Here is a 27831-nt window from a genome sequence, read left to right on the forward strand (position 1 = left end):
CTTGTTCAATTTGTTAGCACAATAACATTCGTTAATTACCAATAAACACAAAGTACAGCTGAGGCTGATGGAAATGTCATTAGTCTTGCAGGCATTTAGTCAGAAAAATATTTCCGCATCTAGCGGAACAGACTTGGCAGAAATTCATTCATATTCATAGGTATGTTTTAATTAGTGTATAATCACCTGAAAATAAGAATTGTTGTGTTTTCGTCACCTTAGAGCGAGCCCTTTATATTTACATAGGGAGCAGGTCCCCTTCCACAGAGCCCATGTTTCTACAGTAGCCCAGAACAGATAAACCAAACACTGGCTCTAGAGAGGGGCTTTTGTGTTTTTTGCGGCCACTGTTGGTTCTCCTACATGCTTGAAAGGGGAGAGTGGGGGGATATCCAATTGGTTGCAATCTGCAACCTCCCTGCTACATGCCACTAAATGTTACACATTGGTCCTTTAATACAATTCATCCTGAGGGGAACATAACTATCTGTACTGTATTTAATGCCAATCCATCCAATATTAATAATACTATAATACTAATAATATTTCACTAAAAACTAAAAATGCCAAACTCATGGTGGCACTAGAGGAAAAGTTTGAGGACTGCTAAAGTCAGTAGCATTCATCCATGAATATTTGTACAAATTTTCATGGTAATGCATCCTATAATTACTGAGATAATTTATTCACAATCAAAGCAGCAGACTGACCGGAGACATAGCCATCATTAGAGCCATGTCACTAGCATCGTTAAAAATTCAGAAGCAACATATTTTTCCAGAAACGTTGTTGCCATTACTCTAGTTAATACACAGACCGCCCTATCAACAGTTTTCATAGGGATCATTCTATTACAAACTGGCCGAGTAAAATTAAAACTATACCTGCATAGGCAGGGACCACTAGGGTAAAGTGAAAAAATACAATTTTTTTTTTGGAATTGGCCAATCTTACCGTTTTACCCTTAATATGTATGCATCACCATCCCCGGTTGGTCAAGAGATTCTCAGTGTCCACAATTGCTCCTAATTGTGTTTATCAAAAAACAAACCAATCATATTCAACATGAGTGTATTTGTGCGATAAACTGACAACAGCTGAGAAAGGGACAGCTTGCTACTTCAACCAGACTTTTTCTTTGTTTATTACAAGAATATTGATTATATTTTTGGTTTGCACTGAAACATGAAAATACAATGTTTGGGTATCTTCTACACTAATTTGGTTGAACTGGCGTCACAACCACTCAGCCCAAACACATCCACTCATCCAGTAATCCACACATTAACATAATGCAAAACTCCACATTAAACGGAATTACAGACACAATATCAGCCGACAGGACACACACAAGCATTCGCATATGACCGAATTCATTAACTTGTGCGATGACTACAGCCAGTATGCACACAAATTAGTTCAAACACACACACACACACACTCACACTCTCTCTCTCTCTCACACACACACACACACACACTACTGTTAGGGCATTACTGTTCGCAGGTATTGATATTGGATAAAAAAATAAAACAGGATTTGAAAACACCATCTTTCATATTGGTCATATACACTGTGTACATTACATGACAGACACATTATGGTTGTTAAACAGATCACTTAAAAGCACTTTGACTGGTTAGCCTGGTTCATGAAGGAGAGAATATAAATATTGAGACCGGTGTCTTGAATTCTTGATGAAAAATTATGATTTCAGTTTACTCAATACTAGGTTCCCTCAATAGATTTGATGATCTGTGATCTGAAAGACTCGTGAATCAGGTTTGCGACTTAAAAATAAGAAACACGCATCAGTTACCTTTTATGCCTTAGAGCATAGAGAGCCTTAGATAACGGCGGCTACTTGCATGTTTGTCCAGCTGTTTTTGTCTGCCAGGTTAACTGAAATACATCAAAGGATGTTCATAATGACGGAATATTGGTTGCCATGGCAATGACACTTTTGGAGGAATTTGTGTTTGCTTTGCCAAAACTACCCTCTAGACATTACTATCAATGTGAATGCTGGGGGATTCTAATAACACATACTATGTTCATTAGTGTTTCCAAATTCCTGTAAATCAGTGGATTCACCTCTGCTGGTGAACTGAATCTTGTTCCCAGTTCAGGGGACGAGACAGCAGGATGAAGACTGGTGCAGTGGGACAGCTGTCTTTTGTTATTATTTAGCCCTGTAAGTCACTCAGGCTTCATTTCCCCCGATGACTAGCTGGCTGTCTGACAGGAAACACTTCATCATTAAAATAATCTTGTTATGAGGTAAGCGAGAGCACAACTGCCTCTCAAAATCAAATGAGTCCCACGGTGCCGCTTCTCTCCACACAGTAGGACTAAAATGTTACAATATACCCAGAGTATCAGAAACATTTGTTATTCCGCTGCTGTGCGGCTGCTATTAGAAGCAAGCTGAGCCCTTCAATGATCAAGTTAATGAATACAGTACATTAGTAATAACTGAACAACCTGAGGCAACAGGATGAAATCCTGGTGTGAGTGTTGTGTTCACACAGATGAGATGTCAGTTCCAGTTGAGTCTCTCTCATCATCTGTTGTCACAGCCAGGAGTTCAGACAGTCCTCAGCACTCAGTCCTGTATGTGTCAGTTACCAGTCAAAGTCAGTCTTGTTCTGCCTCAGTTGTCCTTCGCTAGGTAACCCATGTGTGTGTTGGTGAGGAAGTCACAGGTGGGGACGCTACACACCGCCTGGTGGATGTTCATGGCTGTGATCTCTCTCGGAGCCCTGCAAACCCCAACAGCATGTAACAGCATGAGGAATTTGAGGATGGCTCAACACACTAGAAAAATGTTTCAGACAGCTTGGGACATCAGTGCTTGTATTCTGAATATTCATGAATGTTCATCATTTCACTAATGTGTTGAATATTCAACTATGCCTGTTCAGCACCCTGCTGTGTAAATGGCACAAAATACTTTGCAGGCTAGAACAGTAATTTACTGATTTCTAATAAGACGTAAGATTGTCATAAAGTTGGCAGATGTTTCCAGTATTCCAGATGTATTTGTAAAGAACAAAACACACTCTGCAGCAATTGGAAAATGTTATTAATTTAGCATTAACCAGTGCTACTTTTTACTGTTTACAATAAAAACAATCATAGCTGAATGCATAAACATGACATACATATCATATGTTTGGGAAGTAATCATGTTGGGGCTTATCACTCAAACAACAGGAAATTCTGCGTTTGTTGGGAACTATTTTCAGCTGTGGATTCATACACATGTGGTGGTCTAGTGAGTATTTACGACACATTGTATGCGGGGTTGACTCAAAATAATCTACAGCATCTGTGTTTGTGGTAATGAAGGAATATTTTTGGAGAATATCAGGCTTTGGATATATTAACAATACTTGTCAATTCATTGTTGGTTTTAGTGTTTTCATTGCATTTGTTCACAATAAGAAAAATATAACGTATCATACAAACATGTTAAAATGAATAAAAATGCTAAACATTTTTTAAAAACAGTTTAAACACAAATATTTAAACTGTAAAACATGGGAAACAATGAAATGAAATGAAAGAATTATTCTACAATACATATTCAGTAAGTAGTTTATTGATCTTTTTTGTTGTTTGGAATAATTTGAGTAACAAAGTGGTAGTTTGGAAAAGCTCTAGATGTGACGCAGGAATGTAAAAATGGAGCACTAAGCAGGTTGCATGTTGGAGAGAAAAAAAAACAACAGAGGCTGACCTGTTCTGAGGGGATTTGGCGTAGGCCCCAGCCAGAGCTTCTCTCAGGATGTCACTGGCAAACTGCTCTGTAGCCTGCAGCGCACACACACACACACACACACACACACACACACACACACACACACACACACACACACACACACACACACACACACACACACACACACACACACACACACACACACACACACACACACACTATTAGTCACAGAGAAACCCACTCTCTCCACTCTCTCACATACAGTACAAGGTGAAACATGCAATACTGTGAGGGTGTTCATCTAATGCATACTGGATATTCATCATTCTAGTCAAGGGTATGTTGAGGTAATGATGAGCTACTGCAAACGGACAACTTTTTAACTTTTTGGCCCGTATAGAGACCGACCTTCAGAATCATGGCTTCAACCACTGGAGCGAACAGATTCTTCTCCACCTCGACCGGCTGGAAGGTTACCCCGATCTGAAAGACACAGAGAAGTCATCATTTAAAAATGGATAAAGTAGTGCTGCTTTTCTAGTTAAGAAAAGCAGCATTCTAGATGTTTTTGGTTGGTTGGTTTGTTAAATTGATCAACGCTTTCTGTGTTTGCAGGATGTTTTCAATACAGTAATGTAAAAATAAACACTATACTAGTAATTACAACACTGAAGTTCATCCTGGAGAGTTTCCTGACCTGCTGAGCTGTTTCACTGACAAACTGGGCGGACACACAGGGACCCAGGAAGAACTTGGGCTCCACGTCGGCTTCCTGCTCCTCCTCTTTGACCTTTAGTTTCTGACAAGGTGGAGTCACAGTGACGATGTCCACTATTTCGTCGTCTGCCTCCTCTGGTTCGGTCTTCAGCAGAGCTTGCATCTGCTCCAGCCGCAGCATCAGCTCATCGCAGCTACTCAGAGTCGACGGGCACTCTGTGGAAAAATTCACATTTAACACATCATTTCACACACAGCAGCAGCAGCAGCAGCAGCAGCAGCAGAAACAGCAACTGCATCAATATTTCCCTCAGACTGAAGCAGCTGCTTGATTTGTGGCTGTGTGTTTAAAGGAGATTACTTTTGCACAATATTGGCTCATTTTACCAGTTCCAACAACCAGACAATTATAAATCAAGATATTTGTGTGAGAGGGAGGGAGATGAGAGGAATACAAACAACACAAATTATTGTATTGTCTGGCTCAGGCAAATGTGTGACTCATTCAGCTAAGCAGCTTCGTCTCTCACCCTTTACAGACAAAAGACAGAATTAATGAGAACTCCCTGTGAATAAAACAACATGGCTGAACAAAAACACAGAGGCTGCGCGCTAGCTGCCCTCACACACCAGTGGACGGCAAACACATTACTGGACCAAATGGTAACTGCAGAAGCACTACACCCACACTCTGCACACCCTGGAACACTGAAGGCAAAATATTGATTCACTCTGAGCTGCTGAAAACAGAAAAGAGTCGACTGTGAAATCGCAAAAACAAGCTAAAGTAAACGATGCCCCATGTAGAAGCAATGTACCAGAACACACAGAAACTGACCGGGCTCGTTGTCGATCTGTGTGAGGATGTCCTCGATGGACTCGTCGTCATTCTTGCGTTGGGGTTCGGGGTCAGGTGGCGTGTAGCCCCTCTGTCGGCACCACTGCACCACCTCTCTGGTTTTTGGGGGAGTAAGGGCCTGCAGGCGAGGCGAGTGGTCCAACACGTCCTGGACGACCCGCTTTACCGCCACCGCTCGCTGAAGCTAGAACAGACACATAATGTTTTGTGACTGCAAAGCTTTGATGAACATATATTTAGGCACAAACAAACTCTCGACAGTGCAGTTTAAGCTATCAGGCAGACAACCTTCCCTTCTCCTCATATTGTATAATGATCTGCTTTGAGCCCTGTCACCTAAGTAAATTAGTGACCCATATATATAAATATCCACACCTGGGCTCGTCTGAGAGCCTTTTATTGTAGTAGCAAAAGAGAACAGACAGACATGGGTTGGTCTGTATGAGCTATTGATGAACCCATTAGGAAGAAATGAGAGGAGACAACCAGGAAGAGATACACATCTGACCAGATAGACCAGACGACATGAGGCAAGCAGAAAGCTTGCTGAGTCAGGGGTCCAGCACTGAGCACCAAGACAGATTACACAGACAACAAAACTGCAAACAATGCAAATTATCACTGACATTACAGAGGCTTTCACCCTGGAACCGGGAGCGTAAGAGCTTGTTAGCAGGTCACTCTGAGATATGAATGGGGTTAAATTAAATCTTCATCTCAGGAAACAGCACTTAAATGTGTTCAATATGACACTTAAAAATACAGGACCCTGCTTGTTCTTTTTGTAAGCACAGCAAAGACACAAGTTAGCGAGTGCATCACAATATTTGTATGATATGGAGAGAAATTGTAAAGATATTTGAACCATTAAAGATCTGTATTACCCAACAAAATAATAAAAATAATTTTCACAACTAATGTAGATTTCCACTGTCCTGTCAGCAGCTTGGGCTGTATTTCACACACACACACACACACACACACACACAACAAAAAGTCACCTCTGATGCCCTGCGCTTTCCGATATTCCAGGAATAATACTGTTCTGTCGAAGAGGCGCAGAATGGATGGGAGTCTTCAGCTAAACAAACAAACAGACAGAAAATTAAACAGCTTGACAGAACACAATCCATTCGCTTTCAGTTTGTTTTTATACATAGAGTTGGTTTTTAAGCATGCCAACTGGAGGTCAAAGGAAAACACACTTACTCTTATCTGGCACAATCAGAGGGTACTTCTTCACAACAGCTGTCAGCAGCTGCATCATGGTCTCTATGTGCTCAGTGCTGAGGAGAAAGCAATTCATATTCAGGTGCTTATGTGATGGCTTTAATATATTAATCTCCACTAATTATCAGGGAGAAGTTAGTTCAGCGAGTTAAAAATGGAGATGTTAGCAATTAGGTGGTAAAAACTCTGTGTCAGTGCAGATGCAGAGAACAATCTGTCTCTACACTTGCACCTTTCCTCCTAACAGACAATGTTATTTTTCTATCTGGGAATCAATTAATGTAAGTCAAAGGAGCATTACAACTTGTCCTTACTTGATGAGGTCGTGTGCAGAATTATCTGCCCCTTGCTCCTGCTTGACTATGGTAGCCGCAGTAGAAACGTGGACAGACGTGGGGACAGGAGCAGTCACCGGGGGTGATGGACCAGCTGTGACAGCTGTGCCAGCACCTGGCTCTGTCTTCACTGAGGCGGCAGAGAGAGAGAGAGAGAGAGAGAGAAAGAGAGAGACAGCAGAAAATCAAGTGTGAGACAAAGATTCATTTCATTAAACCTAGATTATTAGTCTGAGGAGGAGAATTGTATTATGACTGGGGTCCCTATGACTCTAGGGATGTACCATGTCCGGGGCTGCATAGTAAACCTCAGTACTTAAGTACTATCTGTTTCAAGAACTGTTAAGTTCTGTTGGTACCAAATGTCCAGTCAGATTCTGGCTTAATTACTTATATTTACATCATATAATACTTTATTTACATTATATTCTAATTTTCTACTGTATTTAACTTTATCTATAATTAACATTATGTTTGCAAAACTATTCTATTATTCTGTGTGTTAAGCACAGATGCATTTGAGAAGTTTAACATATATTGTTAAATATAAAGTACCAGGTAAAGGTTTGGACACATTTTCTCATTCAACTGAATGGGAATGTGTGCTCAAACCTTTGACTCGTACTGTATAAAAAGGAGTCGGTGAAATAAGGTGCTGAATACTATCAGTTGCAAATCATAGGTATCATATGTTGGCACCGACTGACAAAATTTACTTTTTCATCGTTATTTTTTTTAATACCCAATCCTGACTGACGGAATGAAAGAAAACTGAGGTTGTGAATAAAAGTTGTGAAGGAATGAGAGAAGATGGGAGACTGGGTGGGGTGGGGATGGATCCCTCTCACCTTGTGCCAGAGGCAGGGCAAGGGAGGGGGAGGCCTGGCTGGCAGGACTTGGAGAGGCTCCAGCTCCAGCTGCTCCAGGAGCGGTGGAGGAGGAGGAGGAGGAGGAAGGAGTACTGGAGACTGGGCCTTTAGACACCACTTTACACAGAAGAAAACACACACACACACACACAGGATGGATCAATGGCCCATTAGGTAAATGGGCTTAATAGTTAGATGAAAAATGAGAAAGAAGAAGATGGGCCTTACTACGGAGAAAAGAGAATCTACAGTGTGTTTAAGTGCCTCAGTAGTCATATGTATTGTCAAAATAAACTCAGATTAGAAGGACAAACTAAATAAAGTGTATAGTTAAGCTACTATACGCTAACACTGTTAGAGTCATTTGAGAGAACAAGATGTTTTGTTTTAACATTTGTTCTTCAGAAACTTGTTATAAAAATATAACAAACCAACAAAGTCCAAAGTCAAAAAATCAATCTCAATGCAGCTTCATGTTTTATTCAACTATCTTTACTGCTGCTTTTATCCACTTTGAGAACTGATTCACATTTTGAGGTTGAGCACCCAACGTTTTCTATCTGCAATGCACATGTTGTCTTTTTTGTCACAAAAGATAACTTACCTTTCCCAACAGGCATGAGTATGGTCTGCAGCCCTCCAGAACCAGTGCCAACCCCCAACTGCTTGAGCTGGTTGGCAGGGATGGTCAAGACCGTCTGCTGAGAGCTGGAACCTCCAGAGTGGATCTTCAGCATACCTGGAAAAAAAAAATCAAAACATTCCAGATGAAAAGCGGTTCTGACTGGACATATACTATATTTGTTCAAATAATATGACTTGCACATAATTTCAAACCAACTGACACATGCAGTGGCTTTCTCTCTGCCTACCTGAGAGAGTTGCACCTGTCTTCCCTCCTCCTGCTGCCATCCCGCTGACCAGTGACGCTGCATTGACCAATGATGTACCACTGCTTTTGGGCACACCCACCACAGTCCCCACCCCTGCACCCTTGGACATGCTGAGGACGGGCATGTTGGTGATGCCTTTGGCAACTGTTACTACAGCACCAGCTGAACCAGCAGCACTTTTTGTCATAGTGGCCGAGTTACCAGCACCCTTGACCAAGGTGGCCATAGCAGTCTTAGACAGGCTGCCGCCGGCAGCAGCGCTGGCGCTCTTTGCTGCACTTATTACTGCTGCTTGGTTGGCTGCCACCAGGAGAGAGTGGTGCTGAGAGGCAGACTTCCCGCCATCAGCAGCCTGCATGAAACACATAAAACCCTGCTGTTAAATAGGAAATAAAAAGAAGCACATAGTATGTATATATATATAGTATAATTAGATGTGCCTAAAATTTTACAGCTGGGTGTAATATTTGGATAACACTGTGTGGGTCCATCAACATGGAGTCCTGATATGAGATGCTACTCTGATAACAAACTGCTACAGCGTGTATACAACTTTTCCATGTACCATCACCAATGATCCAATGAAAGATTTCTGAACGTGCAAATTAATTCAAAAACAGTGGTTGACAACTACATTTCTTTACCACTTATTTTCCTTTTAAACACTTTATAAAGCCACAGCTTTGAAAAATATTTTATGGGGCTGCACATCTCACCTCCTCTTCCTCACATATGGACTTACGTGACAAGACATGAAAGTGTTTATGACATGTCAATTATTTATGTGACAATGGCATTTACAAATTCACCCTGATGTTTAGAAGGGAGAGAGGGAGCGGGAGCGCTGCTAAATGAAATTCTCTGTGACTAGACTCTGCTCACTCCTCGCTCTGCTCACGTTTGTTTTCCAGTGTCGTGCAACTCCCAGAGTGAGCTGTGCCAATCAGGTCAGTGGTTTTATGGAATTTTCAAAGACAAAGAGTCCATTTCTCTTCACAGAAAGCCCTCATAATTCAATTAACAATCCAGAAAGAGAAAACAGCGATGTGTTGCTCTTTTGTGTTCTCCCGATCACTGAGTGTTTTTCTCAGTTTGTTAGATGCTGTATACATATTTGTTTTTGTGTGTTGGAACCTCTAGGAAGTCTTTTTGTGTGTTTTCATTTCTCAAGTTAATTAGCCCTGGCCACTGACTCTGAAGCTGTAATCACCCCAACCCAGACCACTGCTGATGGACTGCTTGGGGCTCATCACACACCATCTAAACTCCGCTCTCTCTGACAAATACACCACTGACCTTGTTACTGCACTCACACTACACTCATCAGTCCTACTTTCAATGTGTTCATACTGCAGCATCAAATGCTGCATCACAGGAACATTTACACGACTTGTATAAAAGTGTAAAATCAATGAAAATTCTTCAACTGTGATTATTCCTAATTGAAAGGCATTTTACAGCCAGTTACTTCAAGGCCTTTTGAACTGTATGTACTTCACTTAACAATAAAAACGATACTGAAATCACCAAGTATTAAAACCAATTTAGTATTAATTTAATTGGCAAATCTGATGTTTTTTAACATAATATTCATTGAATTGGGTAGAAATTCAAATAGTTGGAAACTTGGGATACTAGAACACAAAACCAGTTTGCAAGCATAAAAGAAATATTTTAAATCAATTTCTATGTAATTGTTGCTTGACTTGGCAGCTGTCAGGCAGAATAAAGGAGAAAAATATGAGGACTGTGAAACTGGCCTGCTGCTGGCCGGCTGCTGTCGCAGCACTGGCAGAGCTGGGGGTGGAACTAGCGGCGGTGATGACTCCTCCTGTCATCCTCAATGTGGTCGTCCCCGGCTTGGACAAGTGTCCTGCTGCCGCCGCTGTTACCGTCTTAACAGAGCCATCAGACAACTTCACCTGTGCACCCTGGGAGCCTCCCACCACCTGTCAATCATAGAAACAGAGCAACCATCTATTTATAAAAGTCCACATGAACAAACTAAAACTGTAAGAAAAATCAAAGCACAGTGAATCAATACCAAATTCTAATTTATTTTTTATACCCAGACTTTGACAACCTGTTGTGATCTACACTCCAAAGACCTGCCAGTTATTATCAAGCAGTGCTTGCAGCTCTTAACTCTATCAAACCTGGGCTAGTAAAACAGTACAGGGTGCTAACAACAGCGGCTTCCACGAGTATCAGCCATTGTAGAGGTTAAAGTAAAGTTCTGCCCTGAGTCTTGTTCCCTATACTGACCTGAGCCAGGATAGCCGCCTTCTGTCCAGCTGTCACCCGGATGGCCTGCTGGGTAACAGTTGCTGGAGATGATGCTGCATGACCTGTTGAACTGGAACCCCCCTGCTTCCCTGAGCCCTGCGCTGGCTGGCCAACCAGAAAGGTGCCCTGGGGAAAATGGACAAGAAGGGTTGGAGGTTAGGTGAGGATCCCACAAAACATTACAGTGATAAAATGAATAGAGTTGTCATAGTCTAAATCCAGCTAGATAAACCTACACAGCATTAACAACTGAAAGCAGGGTGCAGTTCTGAGCCTGATTTCTCTTCTAAGGTAATCATAAAATCTGTTTAATGCTGTGCACTACATTTTATAGTGTACACGGTGTGATGATTTTACTATGTCAAGTGTTTCATCTTTTACTTAAAATACTGTTTGCAGAATACTGTATCAGTCTTCTTTAAATCAAGCTTTTAGGGCGACGGAGAACAAGTTTAAGTTTGAACAAGTTTGTAGAAATCACACTTGGAAACAACTTTAACCGTTAAAGACTGATCATTATTAGGAAACAAGGCCCAGATAGTAACATTAAATTTAGAAGGAAACCTCTTAAGACTGCTTCATTTTATGCTGCTGGCTAACTGCACAGATATCACTGTTCTAAAGCTGGCTGCAGGATCAATGCTGCTGTAATGAATGTGTCTAATTAAGGACACGCCAGACTCTAGCTGTGTACTAGTATACAAAAATCCACCAAGGAAAGAAATCCTATTTGTAACCGTTCATACAAGTCCTGTAAGGCTATAAGGGCATAAAATCGAAAAGCTGGTTTTACATTAATTGTGGCGATGAGTATTGGATCGAAGATGTGCAAAGCATCCAAGTTTCCCACAGACTTTGATGAAAAGACTTCAAACACTGCTCAAAACTCGCAATGGCAACCAAATACTGATGCTCTAACAAACAAAAATGAGAATCCACAACAACACAAAAGACATAAGAGAAGAACATTTTACATCAAAAGTATGTCTGTGAGATTTGTATTATAATCTAAATGTGTTTCAACCCACCTGCGGGGTCTGTTTAAGAATATAGGATGTGTAGGAGAGGTTGGAAGGCAGACTGCTTGAAGAGGAAGAGGAGGAGGTCTGAGATCCCCCAGCGCCAGCCGACGAGCTGCTCTGAGACTGCTGACCTAAATTACAGACAGCCACATACACATCAGTCTCAAATCTGATAAACAATCCTGTTATTCTCTATCCCAAATTACAGATAATCCCTTATTCATTCATTTGAGTAATTTCAATTAAACACAAGCATATTCTACTTAGACAAATGGTTTTTTGAAGCAGAGTAATACTGGTTTACTGTGATGAAATTTGTATTTTGGATAATATAACACAGTGGTATACTAAGTCTCTTTAAAGGGACAGTTCACCCCAAATCAAAATGACATATTTTTCTCTTATCTGAAGTGCTATTTATCCATCTAGATTGTTTTGGTGTGAGTTGCTGAGTTTTGGCCACAGAGATGTCTGCCTTCTCTCTAATACAATAGAACTGGATGGCACTGTACAGCACTCGGCTTGTGGTGCTCAAAGCACCAAAAAATACTTTTGAAAAAGTCAACAGCGATGTCTCTTTCCAGAAATCAAGACGTAGAAGGAAAATAAAAAAAAGAAAAAAGAGACATTGCTGTTGAGTTTTTCAAATGTATTTTTTGGTGCTTTGAGCACCACAAGCCGAGTGCCATCCAGTTCCATTGTATTCAAGAGAAGGCAGACATCTCTATGGCCGATATCTCCAAAACTCAGCAACTCACACCAAAACAATCTAGATGGGTTAATAGCACTACAGATAAATGGAAAAATATGTATTTTTGATTTTGAGGTGAATTGTCCCTTTAAGCGCAATACAATTGGACAGGAAATGTGCAGTGTGAGGGATTCTCACTCGCAGTGCACCGTAAGTATACTGCAGAAAAAATAGATGACAGTGACTGAATCATTGTGCAGAAGATAATGTAGTAGTCAGGATGTTTAACCGCCAGCAGTATGCCTTCAAGTTGTCACTTTAAAAGTTCATAAAGTTACTTTTTCCAAATGTTAGCAAAGAGCAATAACACTTTTAATACAACTGACTTCAACTTAAGACGTGGAGGAAAATGTCAGGGCGAAAGGCTTTCAGCTGGGACACTAACCCCAGATACTGAGTCACCAACACAATCATGTATTAGTTTTACTTTGAACCAAAACAGTTCCCAAAGCTACTAATCTCAAACTTCCACATAAGAGATACACAAGGAGAATTCATTTATAACACCTAGCGATATATATGATTTTCATATTTTTACATGACTGCTAAGAAATTATGAGTAGCAAGGCACTAAACTGTTCTCAGGCTTTCCACACTCACTTAAACATCAAAAGATCATATAGACTTAAACTGAATACAATATGTTTTTCCTGAGAACAACATTTTTACAGCGAGTTGTATTATATTCGAGGGCTTGATATTTCTGTATTAACAACAGATGTCCTACTTGAACTGATTGAGTAGCTGTTATTGTTGCAGGGCTGTTTGTAGCCTTAATGCTGCTAAGGTAGTGAGTTTCTACCTGTGTGTCTGCAGCATTAGAGGAAGTGAGCCCCTAAAAGTTAGCTCAACTTAACCTAAAGGAACAACACATGCACAACATGCTGGCACAGTTTATATGTTTTGCTGTTGCAGAGGAAAACAATTCCTAATGATGGAAATTGTCTTGTCTTTACTGCAAAATTTGACCTGACAGTCATCTGCTAAGCGACCTAGACGTAAAATATCACAGAATGTCATGTTAAAAGATGGCACGGCTTCCAAGAACTTGGCAAGAGAGTGTCAAGTAAGAGGTTGAGAAGCAGAATGGGGTGGGGGGGGTGGGGGTGGGGGGGGGCGCTAAATCCCTATTGGGTCTCACTTTTTCAGCCAGTGTTTCAAAAGAAGTAAATGGTACACAACTTACCAGCACTGGAGGCTCTGAGGATAGCTCCCTGTGGGATGAGAAGCAGCTTGCCCTTCCCTGAGGGGTTCTTACTGTTGGTGGTCAGGTAGAGCTTGGTGCCCGGAGGCAAGTTGGCCAGATTAGCCAGATTGTTTGCAGGCAGCTGAAGAGTAGCCATCACTAAGAAAATATACAGAAAGAAAAAATAATTATATAAATTGTACTAATGTTGGAAATAATTCTTGATATAAAAGATTGGTACATTTTCTTGCCTTACACCTGAATATGACTTTTTTCAAATAAGTAGTAGTAAAACCTTTTGTATTCTACAAGTCTTGTGCCCTTGGGCCTCATGCAAGAACCACTTAATTGAATTGAATTTTCTCTTTGGTACAAACGACATTCACAGTCTATTCATGATCTAGAGCTGTCATTAGAGTCATGAACAGATAGTCTACTTTCTTCCACAAGGGGAGAAAAACCTTTTTGACTTTTATAATGAATTACAATACCTTAAACCTGCAGAATGAAACTTTTACATATAAACGAACATCCGTTACATTCAAGCCCTTGCCAAACAAGTTCACACAATGCTGATTAAGCCTATCACTGCCAGATAAATCTTTTTGTATTTCACAGTATATGGAGTTTTTAAATCTCATGCTGAGTGCGACATTCCCGCGCTGGACATTAATTGTGTGGCTCATCTAGACTTTCCAAATGTTATCAGACCAAATGGATCAAATTCTGATAGCAAAATGAGTCATTTCACGGGGGTTGTGTGACGCTCAAAACAATTTATCCACCGTTTTACAGCTGCAACAGTGGCCAGTGGTGTACTGGCCATCTGGCATATTGGGACAAATCTCAGTGGGCCGGTGGGTCGTCAAAAAATATGTTTTTGGGCCGGTTGACCATCAAAACATATCTATTTTTACTGGTCCTGTCTGTGTGCCTGTCATTCAGGGTGCTGCATGCCTGTGTCACAGCCGAGTGCCCCCCTTTACTGTCACTGCCAGAAGGGGGAGACAATGGTCCCATGCTCCAGCTTTAATCTGAATGAATTTAAGGTTTAAACATGTTCCCCGAATCAACTAAAATAACATGTATGGACTAAAATAAACTTAATGCAAAATCAATATTCATATTTTCTGATATTCTATGATTTTATCTTATATTTTAGCATGGCAACTTCTATAGTTCAGGAGAAAATTCCTTCACTCCGACAGCTGCTTCAGGGTCTATACACAGGTGGGACATCATCAACACGATGACTGTCATGTCCCCCTGACCTTCCATGACCATCTATGTCGTGGACCAATTTGCTTTAGCAAGACATTTTTTATCATGATATTTCTTTTATCTAACTTGTCAAACCATTCACTCTTTATTTCTGTCATTTCTGTACAGGACAGCCTGACACTTCATTTAAAGTTGTATCAATAGTTTCAATTTTGTTTCGGGTCCCCTAATATAACAACACTGCTAAATAAATAATGTTTTTGTCTGTTGGTTTCTAACAGCAGGGCGTAAAGCTCAGCAAAGTGCTTTTTTCTGGCTCTTGGGCAACATTTTTGTGAATGAAACTTTGAATCAGATCTGATTCATCAGACTGAAATGAATGATTAACAACAAGTTTGTGCAGTTAAGAGAGTTTGGTAAATCTCACTTGGAACACTGGTATGAGCAAATCTCACAGAAAAACAAGACATTCAGGATAAGAATGTGAAAATGTTCTTGGATGAGACCCAATGATTTTTTCAAATAATAAATTAAATATCAAAATGTGTGTGTGAGTGTGTGAGTGTGAGTGTGTGTGTGTGTGTGTGTGTGTGTGAACTCTGACCTCCACTCTTGCCACTTGAACCACCAGCTGCCTTGGCAGCAGCCTGCTGACCAGAGATGCTACTGGCTCCGCTAACGATAGCTTTTGCAACTCCCTGAGCCAAAACCTGCTTGCCACCCATCACCTTGGAGACGGAGGGGTTGCCCTTGGCAACCAGAATCTGTCCACTGCTGATAGCCACCTGTTTGACTGCAGACTGAAGTGTTGAGCTGACAGGGATGCCCAACATCTAGAAATGGGAAGAGTTCCAATATAGTTTTTGAATGACATTAACTTTAGACAACACATTAATATCACTATTGACATGTAAAAGACTGTTGTGCTTCTGTGTAAGCGTGTGTGGATATATGCAGTAGAGACTGACCTTGCTAGTTGTGGCCCCTGTGGCCCCTCCTGCCTGTTTCTGGGCCGACATGGAGATCATGTGACCTCCCTTCACTGCGACAAACTGGTGTGCTGCTGTAGCGGCAGGTTGCTGCTGGGTGGTTACTGTGGAAACCATCTGCTGCTGCTGTGTCGAAACTTCCCCCGGCTCCTGCTTGATAATAACCTGCAAAAGAAATCAGTGCGCATGGAGTGAAGAACAGTAACAGGAAGGCCACAGTGCCTTGAAATCTCAACAGGTTGTAGATATTAGAGCTGTTGTATTTAGTGTAAATGCTACTCTCTGATTAATATGATATATTTTGACTGTAAAATAAGATCCCCTTATTATTTTCCAACAGGCTGCAGACAGCAGGGGAGTGTGAAGAGATTTGTTGCTTAAAACAGATTTTTGAAGTCAGCATCATTATTTATTTATCAAGGAAATGTTTTTATATTCCCCATCTGTCCCCTCTGCCCTGGCCTTTAGTACTACAGCAGATGCCAGCAGGCTGCAACAGAGAAAACTGTAGAATATAGGCCAGTGACGAGTGTCACTGTGATGAAACAGAAATTTTAAGAGAAGCTGTATTTCATTCTTCGTGGATGGTGATGGGATGATGAGTATGTGGGAGTGGGAGGATTACAGCAGTGTATTGACACTTTGTGTTCAAGAGTGAAACAGAACCATGCAATTCTCACAAAGCCCCCCCCACCCCCCTCCCATCTTCAGAGTGATGTCCCATTTAAACAGCTTGCCAAGGCACTCACATCTGCTGAAGATAGCACCCTGGCCTACTATTAATACCACACTGCTTCGTTAAAGACACAGATATTACAGGGACAAATTATCGTCACATTGCGGGGGGACAGATCAGTACAAAGAGATGTTTTAGCTCATGTGAATTCATGTTAACGATGACACCATCAAGACTCTACCAACTCACCTTCACCCCTGATGAGAGGAAGGTGCCGGTGTGAACTTTGGGGGCTGGAGAGCGAGTGCCTTGAGCAGCAGACTGTTTGGCTGAGGGGCTTCCTGTGGAGTAATATGCACATAAACACACACAATAAGTCATGGAAGAGACTGCGGTGGTGATGGCTCACCGCAGTTCCTGTTATCTTTTTCAAAAACATCAAGGCCATTGTGGTGCGAGTTACTCCACCTAGGTGTTGAAGCTGCCCTGCATTTACTCACAGAGCCAAGCAGTGCTACAGTTTTGTTCCTTATCTACTGCATCAATATTTGTTTTAACCCGAAATTGGCAAATCAGCCACAACACCCACATCAACCTCATCCAGCTTGACAAAACATCACTTGATAACACTCCAGCCTTGCTGCCAGATCTGGTTGAGCTGTGAGTTTGTGGAGGAAGTGTGGGAGTGACTGAGTGGGCGAGAAAGAGTGAGCAATCTAGGGGAAAGAGCACCTAAGTGGAATGTGAATTGACACTGCTGATGTGAGGAAGTAAACGCAACAGCCTCGGTGATGTGAGATGACGCCGTTGCTCCTTGTTGGGGTGATGCTGACACATAGAGTACAAACTTGTTCTATCCGACAGCTAAATATCATCTCAGCAGAAAACTGCAAACCTTGTTTGTAGGTTAATACAAACACACAAAATTTGACGTGAGTCTGGGGTCTCATCCGATTTTCACCATTCTCCTAATCTGGCCATGAAACACAGCAGCTCAGTCGCCATGGTAACCTCTCAACCAGCAACCATCCTGCTGGCTCACCACACGTCATACTTTATGAGTGTAAAACAGGGACAAAAGAGAGACAAAGGGATAGAAAGACTCAGGAAAAAAAAACAGACAGAAGGGAGGGAGTACAAAGAGCTAGATAAGAAAGTACAGGGGGGTAAAAGGAGGGCAAACAAGAAAAAAAGTACAAAAATAGAGAGAGAGAGAAAGGGGGAGTCTAGGGGATATTGTTCATCATCTGTTCCGCTATAGAGTACATTCTTCACAGCCATTTTTATATTCTATGTGGGCGGCTCAGACGCTGTTTCTCGATTTTGCTGCAGGTCCACTTCCGATTTCAAGCGCCACTTTGACAGTAAGTAGGAGATATGTACCTGTGGAGGCGGCAGATGAGGAAGCCATGCCAATCACCTGGCCTGGCTTGTCAACAATGATATAAGGGTTGTTGAGCACTGAGGAAGAGCTCTGCTTGCTGTGGACAGGGGTGGAGGTGGTGGGTGTGCGAGGCAGCGGTGAGTGGCTCGGGGTGGAGATGGGTGATCCTGTGGGGTAAAAAAAAAAAAAAAAAAAAAAAGTACATGGGCTCAGCTGTTAGATGAATAATTCTCTTCAAGGGTGTTAATAACAAATTAACAAGGAAAAAGCTTCAAGTACAAAAATGCTTTGGGGTTTGTCAAGATTTTGTCAAATTTAAGGGCCTAGGCAAATCTATTATTAACTCTTTAAAACACCACAATAAACCGTAAAAAATTATTATTAAAAAAATAAATCACAGATTCAACTTTTGTAAGCTTTTATGAAACAATAAAACTAAATCGCCTACTTTTCTAGGGGATCGTGTATTTGCTTTGAAATCTGAATATATGAAAAATGTTATGTGTATGTGTGCATGTAAATGATCTCCATTCTTTCCACTCTTGGTAACCTTTGTGCCACCAGCTGACCAGTGATATCAATCACATCATTGCTGCGAGTAGACATTCACTGAATTTAATGGAGATTGAATTTGTGGTGATTTGGCCCAAATTAAACCATCCATAAAACAAATGTATGCCTTTCAATTCTGTTCATTTCATCCCTCCTGAACAGCACAGCATGTTCCTGAAAATGAATGCACTCCAAATAACTAAACTAAGTGAAGAATGAGCATCAACGTGAGGGAACAAAGTGTGCAAAACACAAGAGACAGAACAACAGAACGAGTATTCGAACTATGAGAAAGTTTAATATCAAGACAGTTAAGTGTTCTTAGTGGTGGAGGTATTGCACCTGCATTAAAAAATGAAATAAAACATTTTTCAAACATTTGTTTTAAAGTAGGCTGTTATTTTGCAAACTTATCATTCAGTTCAATTCAGGACAGCAACTTATCCAAACCAATTTCATAAAATATCTTATTGTGCCTGAGGAAAGAATAAAAAGTGATGACAAGAAAAAGCGCTGTGACATGGCCACTGGGTGGAGACAATTACCTGAAACTATTTTACAGCTCATGGTGATTGGTTGGAACGATTTCCCAGGAGACTCAGCGGGGCTTGGTGGCTGTCCTTGGGGAATGATCTTACAGCTCGCTGTGATAGGCTGGAAGGCGGAGTTGCCATGGGAACCCAGAGTGATCCTGTCACTAGCTTTAGGTCTGGTTGGGGTGCGTTCACCAGCAGTGAGGCCTGAGCTATGACCCCCTGCAGATCTCCCCATCTCTGCTTTGATGTAACCTGGAGGGAGATGGTGAGAGTATTAATCACCAATAATCAATTTCAACCACCTGGAGTTCAGATTCACATTTAGTCAGAGTTACAGATGTAAGAATACAATGTATCCAATCCAAACTTTCAGCACAAGGTTTTTTACTCAAGAAAGACTGCAAAACAACTTAAAACTGGCCTAATTTAGTTTTGGGAGAAGAAAAATAGCAACAGTTGTAGGGATCAAATTGACATATTGTGCTCAGAGAACTCTTAGAACCTAGAGGTCCTCATAGGACCACTCTGTTCTGAGGAACCAAGACCTGATACGGGATCTGAGTCAGACCTGGTCCAAATTATACTCCGTCTCATTGGGTTGGGTAGAATCTCGTTTTACTGCCGCAGGTCTCTGGTCTGTGTGTCTAATACCCGAGTGGATATAAATGAATCTGAGCGTACTCTGTATCAGTTCTGATCATGTGGTACTTCATACGCACTGTGGGGGAAAATATTTTAGAGAAATCAAAAGCCTGTGTAAAAAAATATTAATATCAAATGACCATTATTATTTGGAATTTGATTCATATTAAATGTGTTAAAATAGCTATCTTCAGTCTATCTGTTGCCCAGTTCTACATTTTCAATTATTTCTATAAATTTGTCTTTGACTCATATAAACAATTTATTTTTGGAATCAGACTTTACATTTGTACTTAGGACATTATCAAACTTCTGCTCTTTTTCAACTGCGGCTGCTTGTTAACTGATAGCACATCATGCTGCTGCCAGTGTTGGTGTTCTCTCTCTATTAGGATCTGTTCTGCTCTTCCACATATTTGGATCGGGTCTAATTATCCGTGAGTCTATTTGAATCTGGACTCTCTTTTGTGAAAATCAATTTACACAGAGGTTTTTCACTGGTCTGTTTCAAATCGAGTCAACAGTTTGGACCTGTGAAGACCTCTACTAGAAAGGAGTTATTTTTTGTTGTTTCTGAATCAACACTCAGTAATTTGGGGGTTATCTTCATGAATATGAACTTGCCAACCAAAACCCCTTTAAATTAACTGTTTTTGTAAATGAGAACCCTGCTTATCATTCACTAATTATTAACACTGTAACTGAGGAAGCAGGATGGCTTACTGGCTATAGAAAGTTCCACAAAAATCTGAAGTTCTCCTCACCAGTCCATTATATACACCAACAGGCAGGTGTTTTGTCTACTATGTAAATACAAATGTTTCTGTGTGTGTACCTTTCTCTAAACCGGAATCATGTGAGATGGGAGAACTGGAGCGTCCATAAGTCTGGGCAAGGGAGGCCGACATGGGGCTGGCTGCTCTGTGAGTCACCTTGGAGGAAGACGGCTGAGGGATGTAATCATCCCCTAGCGAGTTCCTATGGAGCTCCACATCCACCACCTAGAACAAATATAGCTCATCGTCAGACTAAAGCACTGAGAAGTTGTCACTGCGGGAAAAAGAGTGGGTAAAAGTATAACTTACAGTTTCTGCCCCCAGTGTCTGAAGCCCAGTGTATGTTCTGTCCAGCTGTAGGAAAAGAAAAGAGGTCAAAATAAACACTTTAACTTAACTAGGGGTAGTGAACTGAATTAAGTTGTTAAAATCACCATTAATATTTGGTAAGTCCAATAAACTATAAATGCTAACTATTTGGGCTTTTAATATACACTTGTAGTTTCTTGTCTTGTGTTTTGTTTTTGTTATACAACATATTCATATATGATCTGATCACATTCTGTCTTTTCTGAATTCTGTGTTGTTTAACTTTACTGCAATGTGTCCGCACTAATTAAGCAGGTCAAAGTCCTTGTGTGCACATATTGTACAAGCAAACTGAAGGGGAAATAAATAACTAATAGTATCACAAAAGTAACCGCAAACACAAAATACATCATGAATACATCAGGATGTCCACAAGAACTCATTGAAACCTGCGTGTGGAAAAATACTGTGTCATTCTAAAGAGGGAAACAAGCTGAGGGATGATGTGGTCTGTGATATGGTCTGACCTTTAGCTGGTGGATGATGTCAATACGTTTGTTGCGAGGATCTTTGAAGTGGATCTGGATCCTCACAGGAAATTCACCCCAACCGCGACGTGTTAAATGAAAGGGAGGTTCACTGAAAACAGGCACAAAAAGCCTTATGTAACTTCATTAAAATACAAATCTGGAGGAGAGAAATGTATAGAGGATGCATCACAATGACTTTGTAGAAAAATACTAAGCTCCCACCCTGGTTTTTGACTCAGACTGAGTTAATAATCCCTTAAAATCAATGACTTGAAGGTTCCTCTCTCATCTTCTCCCCCTTTGAAGCTTGAGGTTTTCATCCCCTCATAATAGACACTGATCTGACTGCCAACATGTACAAGAGCATGTGTATGTGCATGCAAATTATGTGTCTATTCAAGTGTACTCTATGAGTGGCACATTTTCTTTTTTCTTACTTTCATCCATTCCTACATCTACATTCTGGATGTGTTGAGAGTCAGCAGAGAGTAGTGGGTCTGTGTGGGTTCACTGGGAATGAAGACTTGAGTCAGTCAGGGGGAGCTTATGTGGTGCTGCTACGGCAACGTAATCGCCTTGTCAGCTGAAACAGCCAGGAGGCTACGGCTCAGGATAAGGATTGCTGACTGATGAAAAAGATCATTTATTCAAAAGCCATGGGCAAACTTAAATCCTTTGCCACTTTTAGAGGATAAAATGAGACATCTTCTTCTTCTCCTTCTATATGATTCCTAAATTGCCTGTGCGACACCAACCTACACACCTCAGGGCTCAGGCAAGCCCTTAAAGACGCATGTTTTTTCAAGCGACTACACAGTGTGTATGATTTAGGTGTGCCATGTTGAGGTTGACTCCTAGTCTGACTCATTATGTGCTAAATGAGCTCACAGACTCCACCTAATAATGTGTGTGTTAAGTCTGCATAATGAACATCTCTCTTCTTAGTTTCTATAAATACTAACTACCGGCTAGATTCAGCTGGAGTAAGTAACACTCAGAGTGACAAATAGTTTTTCACTTTCCAGGTATGATTAATGGGGACAAGACTGGAGGATCATTAAATACCCACAAGGGGGCAGTGTTTAGTAAAGGGTTTTCATAGTCTGTTTACTTCTGAGAAACAGTATGTTGCACAATATGAATAACAGCAGAAAGGTTTAGCAGGACAAAGTTGATCTGAATGTTTTCCTGAAATTGAACACAATAACACATCATGGTGTTATTATGCAAAATTGTTCCTCTACTTCCTTACTACCTTCAGTTTGGCAAGTGATGCGTGGAAATAAATGAAATAACAATATAAGGTTAAAAGTAAACATTGTGTCTATGGGCATAACAGCATGACGACAAATCTTACTGAAACAAGTTTGTCCTTGTTTCTCTAACTTCTATTGTTGCCTGAGGTAACAGCACCCAAGTGCTATTTTTTAAAACAACAGAAGAGCCATACCTATATCAAAAAACAGGCACCTAATGGATGAATGCTTACTGACAACTTGTCTGTCTCAAATGTGCAGAAAACCAAACTGGCACAAACCTGACTTCCACTAGGTCATTGGGTTTGTAGCTGGGATGCAAGAAGAACCAGATTTTCTTCACAAAGTGGTTGATGCTGGGTTCCCTCCTGGAGCCTCTGACGTACACCATCCATTTATGAGTTGACTGGTCATTTTCTTCCCGCTTATCTGGGGGAATGTACCTATGGGTGAGAGACCAAGTGCAAAAACAGCCAGAGTTAGTTTGAGAAAATGTAAGGAATAATATATTAGGACTTGGTGGTTTAAGATAAGTTAAAAAAATAAGAGTTCAACTCTATAAAACTAGGGCATGTGTGATAGGAAGGTGGGAAGGCAAAACACTAAAGAACATGTTTTCTTTGTATTTCATTAAAACCTCTTTGAAGAGGAAAAAAGAGGAAAAATGATAGAAAAACAGAGATTATTAGAGAAAAAACATGCATTAACATTCAATGCAAACATTTCAACCTCTTTACAACAGACCTGCCTTTTGGCAGTCACGGTGAATTTAAACTTGTCTTAACCCCTTTATCTTGTATTAACTGTGATTGTGTCAAGTTTAAACCTGTTTTTTTTTATGTATAACGATGCACTGCAGCACACGAGAAATTACTCTCCCATTTAGCTCTCAGAGATATGTGGTGCGCATGAGATATATGGACCTTGTCAATCAAGCTTTCCTGGAATTAACATATTCTTTGTAGTTCACTGAACCAAGTGGTTTCAAAGAAACTGTCAGTTATCCCAATCAACTCGGGCCAAGAAGGAAATAAATTAGGTAAAAAGTAATTTTCAACCTGCATCAAGACTGGGCTTGTCGCATACCCGAATTATGGCTGAGCTCTTCATTGCAGAGTCATGCAAAAACATGACAAAGTCAACTGAAAGGCTCGGCTTTAAAAACACACAGGTGCAAAACTTCTGAGGGAGGGACATACCTGTTCTGGAGAAGCTTTGACTCAAAACAACAACAACCCATCTAGTTCACAGTTCACATAGTTTTGCATATAACCTTTTCACATGTCAACAAATTCATTTATACACAACTTTTCTCCTTGAAGTCTGATTGACTTCAGGCAATTAATTCAACCACCATTTTGAGTTTGAGTAATTTATGTGCCATACTTATATTTCAAAAGAGTTTTGAACTTTCATACAATTTGGCTGCGATGATAAAATTAATTTGTCTGTGAAAACACAGACACAGAAGTAAGCAGCAAAATCTCCATTTACAACAACAACTCTAGGACAACTATACCTGCCCAAAGATTAAGTCATTTTATGGCTTATAACACATTCATAGGTTTCACATAGTGTCAAATGGCTCAACTCCTTTCTGAAAAGCTAAGACGAAAAACACTGCGCTACTATGTACTTCAAGTGATATCAGTGTTTAACGCAAGACAAATATAGACTAATGTGATGACGCACCATACATATCTCAAGGGCATGGAAAACTTCATAGTTCTGTTACCAAATCTGTCAGAACAGTCGGTTTTACATGATTATCACCCAGATGCTTTCACATCAACTGTAATGAAGAGCCTCAAGAGGATTGTTTTTAACCTAAATGTCATCAGGGAAGTGCAACATGAACATAACCCCTTACAATTTGCATACAGGAATGGGAGGAATACAGAGGATGCTCTTTTGTATATGCTGCATAATATTTATTGTCATCTTGATCGGCCAAAAATGATATGCTCGTGTTCTTTTTGTAGGTTTTTCATCTGTATTTAATACCATCAGACCCCATATTATAATGGAGAGATTACTGCAGTTAATGAGTAAATGGTAACATCAGCAGATGGTTAGAATCCTTTCTGACTGACCGATCACAGCGTGTCAGAGTGAATGGCTTCTCCTATTATTACTAACACTGGGGCTCCACAAGGGAGCACTATTTCCCCAGTTTTATTTACTCTCTACACTGAATGTAGAAATGTACAAATGAATGTAGAGGTAACACATCTGACCATGTTACTATAAAATTTGCTGATGACACTGCAATCGTGGGTTTGATTCGAGATGATGAAGAAACCAGCTACCAGGTGTGTGTAGATTAGTTTGTTGGTTGGTGCAGGTCCAGTTTTCTTCATTTGAACACCAAAAAAACTGAAGAAATCATTTTTGATTTTAGGAATGATAACAACACCCACCAACAAATGACTGTTGATAGGAAAGGTATTGAAGTGGTAGATGACAACAAATATTTAGAAACAATAATTAGATGCAAAACTGTCATGGAATTCTATCACAGATGTTATCTATACGAAGGGTCTGCAGCATCTATATTTCATGCGTAAACTGAGACAGTTTAGAGTTGATAGAGATATATTGGGCCTCTATCGCTCCTTTGTGGAGAGTATTTTAACTTTTTGATCCATTGCCTGGTATTTTTCATTGTCAGTGAATAATGAAAACAAACCGCATAAAATAAGCAATATGTCCGGTAAGATTGCTGGACAATTGCAAAACTGCTTGATGATGACTTGCAAGTCCCGGGTGGTGAGGAAAGGGCAGGCAATTTTTAGAAATGTATCACATCCCCTATTTAGCGTATAGAAGCTGTTATTATCAGGCAGACGACATAGGCTGCCATCCCTCCCAACCAACCGGGCTCACAGATCATTCGTGCCTACCAATATTGCATTGCTGAACAAACTGTGAAACAAAAATAACTTGACCTCTGTGCGTGAGGATGCCGTAACTTATAATATGTAGAGCACTTTGGTGATATGTTGATTATAGATCTGTAATTGGGTGGAGGAGCTCTATTGTTTGGTTTTTTTTTGGTGGTGCTGTTGTTGTTTTTTGTTGGTATCGCAGTTGTCTGTTTGTTTGTCTGACGATTGCTGTATGACACATGATGAATTTTCTATCTATCTATCTCATAAACATTCTCATGACTTCCTGAGCGGCTCCTGACCTCTAAACTGGAAATAACTGCTCTACAAAATACTGAGTTAATCCAATGACTGGGTGAGTAAGTAAAATATAAGTCTGAGAAGTCACATACTTGGACACATTCCCAACTACAATTGTCTTCTTTGCATAGAGTCTGGATGCCTCTTCTCCTGTGGTGTGGTAGGTCACTCTCTGCTCTGCTCCCAAGATCGATGGCACACCAAATGTATCCTACAACAAATAATGAAGAACATAAAAAGCTTCACAAAAGATAAAAAAAATAAGGTTGATACCCACTTCCCACTCATCAAATAATCAACAACCCTGACATCTCTGTCAGTTAAACTCACTTTCCCTGTGTTGCGTCCAGGTCTGCGTTCCTGCCCGCTGCTGTCCTCCCTCCATGCGCCCTCTCCATCCCTCTCAGCTCCTTCCCCATGCTGTGAGAGGGACTCGGATTCCGAGTGGGCCAGAGATGGAGTATCAGAGCCCTGGTTGAGAGGGGAAGAGGAGCGGGATGGGGACTCCAAAAATCGCCGGATAGCTGGATGGTTCAGCACTGCAGGGTCACTCTTGGAGGCCTGCTAGGACACACAACAAAAGCGGTTGCTGCTAACATACCGAACCAAACCACTGACTTTGGGCGGTCTTGAATGTGAATATATGGAAATTACCTCTGGGAGCTTTGACAACCCAGCGTTGGCATAGTAATTGGCCACTATGCATGCCCTTAACTTGTCCATCATCCTGCGGGCTTCATTGAGTCTCTACAAAACAACATAAAAAAACAATAAACCAAAATGCCCTCCTTTAGTAATTGCTTTAATGTTTACTCTGTAAGTTTGATTATAGGTTATGTGTACTCCATGTGATACAACACAAGTGAATTATAATATGATAAAAAACTTGATAAGACACAAGTATTAACCACATACCTGACTTATCACATCTATCTCATGCTCTTTGTTCTTCATCTCCAAAGAAAACTGCTCTCTAATGATGGTTTCGATCTTCTGCACGGCTGCATCTCGGGCTGTTAAAAGTAGGAACACAGAACAAACACATATTAAAGACCAGCTGAGCGCAGTTACTTGTTAGCTGTCACAACATGCAAAGCAGGTGGACTGTGTCAGGGTGCAGACCATGAACTTACCATTATGTTCAGCCGCTTTGTTTCTCTTACTATTTTGGACCAGCGAAATGTCCTCATAGTCGGGATCACTGCCTTCTATTTTCCTTTTAATTCCTGACATGTTTACCTGTTAGGAAAAAAAATATAGCAGGAAAGTGTAAATGAAAACAGGCTAGGTAACCAATACCAATGCACGTATTGCCCAATTGGGATGCTACTTAGCATTGAATTAGCCGGCTAGCTGAGTAGCTAATACCCACGGCTAGTTATGCTAATACAGGTTAGCAGACTGTCTACCACCCTAGCACTGTTTCATACTGCTGGACCAATGTTTGCGAAAATGAAAGCCTTCAGTGAAGCTAACTTAACGACACATATTAAATGTTACGCCAAACTATTATGTCTCACAGCCGCTTGTCGTTCATGCAGCCGGCAGCAGCTCTGTAACGTTAGCAACCGCTACCCTGCTTTTGCTAAGTTAGCTAACGTTAGCACACATTTCCAAACACCGACTCAAGTCTATTTTGAAATGCAGACTTACTGGAGAGCCCTGTGCTGTGGAGCAACGTTTCTTTGTGATGCGTGTGTTTTAATTCAGTGATAGCATGTCCGTTGCATTATGCTATTTTCATTTTACACACTCGTGTTTAGTAAATTGCTAAATCTCGAGGTGGACAAGTAAGCTAAACAGTGGATAGTTAGACTTGTATTTCAGCAAAACAACCACCAGGGCCCGCTGTTCTGCAAAATAGATGATGCCACTAATCTCTCTGTGGTTTTGTTGTCT

General features: G+C 40.8%; 1 protein-coding gene across 3 annotated transcripts; it reads right to left on the reverse strand.

Moving 5' to 3' along the window:
• Positions 1-1126: 1126 nt before the first annotated feature.
• yeats2 (YEATS domain containing 2) lies at positions 1127-27766 on the reverse strand. 3 transcript variants are annotated; one of them, XM_044368192.1, is made up of 30 exons: positions 27586-27766; positions 27066-27171; positions 26848-26945; positions 26587-26679; positions 26263-26493; positions 26025-26143; positions 23026-23187; positions 21486-21597; positions 20959-21003; positions 20709-20874; positions 19241-19483; positions 18143-18310; positions 17009-17100; positions 16063-16248; positions 15699-15927; positions 13874-14032; positions 11943-12067; positions 10894-11040; positions 10389-10577; positions 8608-8980; positions 8340-8474; positions 7715-7852; positions 6846-6996; positions 6511-6587; positions 6303-6382; positions 5281-5485; positions 4423-4658; positions 4134-4208; positions 3744-3817; positions 1127-2763 (listed from the first exon to the last, which is right to left on the reverse strand). In XM_044368192.1, the coding sequence occupies exons 2-30, from the start codon at positions 27163-27165 to the stop codon at positions 2655-2657; spliced, it is 4317 nt and encodes a 1438-aa protein (XP_044224127.1). In that variant the 5' UTR covers positions 27166-27171; positions 27586-27766; the 3' UTR covers positions 1127-2654. The 3 variants fall into 3 exon arrangements, with proteins under 3 accessions (XP_044224127.1, XP_044224125.1, XP_044224126.1); XM_044368190.1 differs by having other exon boundaries at positions 26263-26496; XM_044368191.1 differs by lacking the exon at positions 27586-27766 and adding an exon at positions 27453-27533 and having other exon boundaries at positions 26263-26496.
• Positions 27767-27831: the final 65 nt, after the last annotated feature.

This window comes from Thunnus albacares, chromosome 12 (genome assembly GCF_914725855.1).
Source record: "Thunnus albacares chromosome 12, fThuAlb1.1, whole genome shotgun sequence".
Lineage (NCBI taxonomy): Eukaryota > Metazoa > Chordata > Actinopteri > Scombriformes > Scombridae > Thunnus > Thunnus albacares.

What these genes read in the sequence shown, in the direction of transcription:
- yeats2 (XM_044368190.1), bottom strand. Translation starts at nt 27,165, where the DNA reads ATGTCAGGAATTAAAAGGAAAATAGAAGGCAGTGATCCCGACTATGAG. An exon ending in TTCTTAAACAGACCCCGCAG is followed by an intron (nt 11,041 to 11,942) that starts GTGGGTTGAAAC and finishes CATTTTCCCCAG; the next exon opens with GGCACCTTTCTGGTTGGCCA. An exon ending in GAAAGCGCAGGGCATCAGAG is followed by an intron (nt 5,486 to 6,302) that starts GTGACTTTTTGT and finishes TGTCTGTTCTAG; the next exon opens with CTTCAGCGAGCGGTGGCGGT.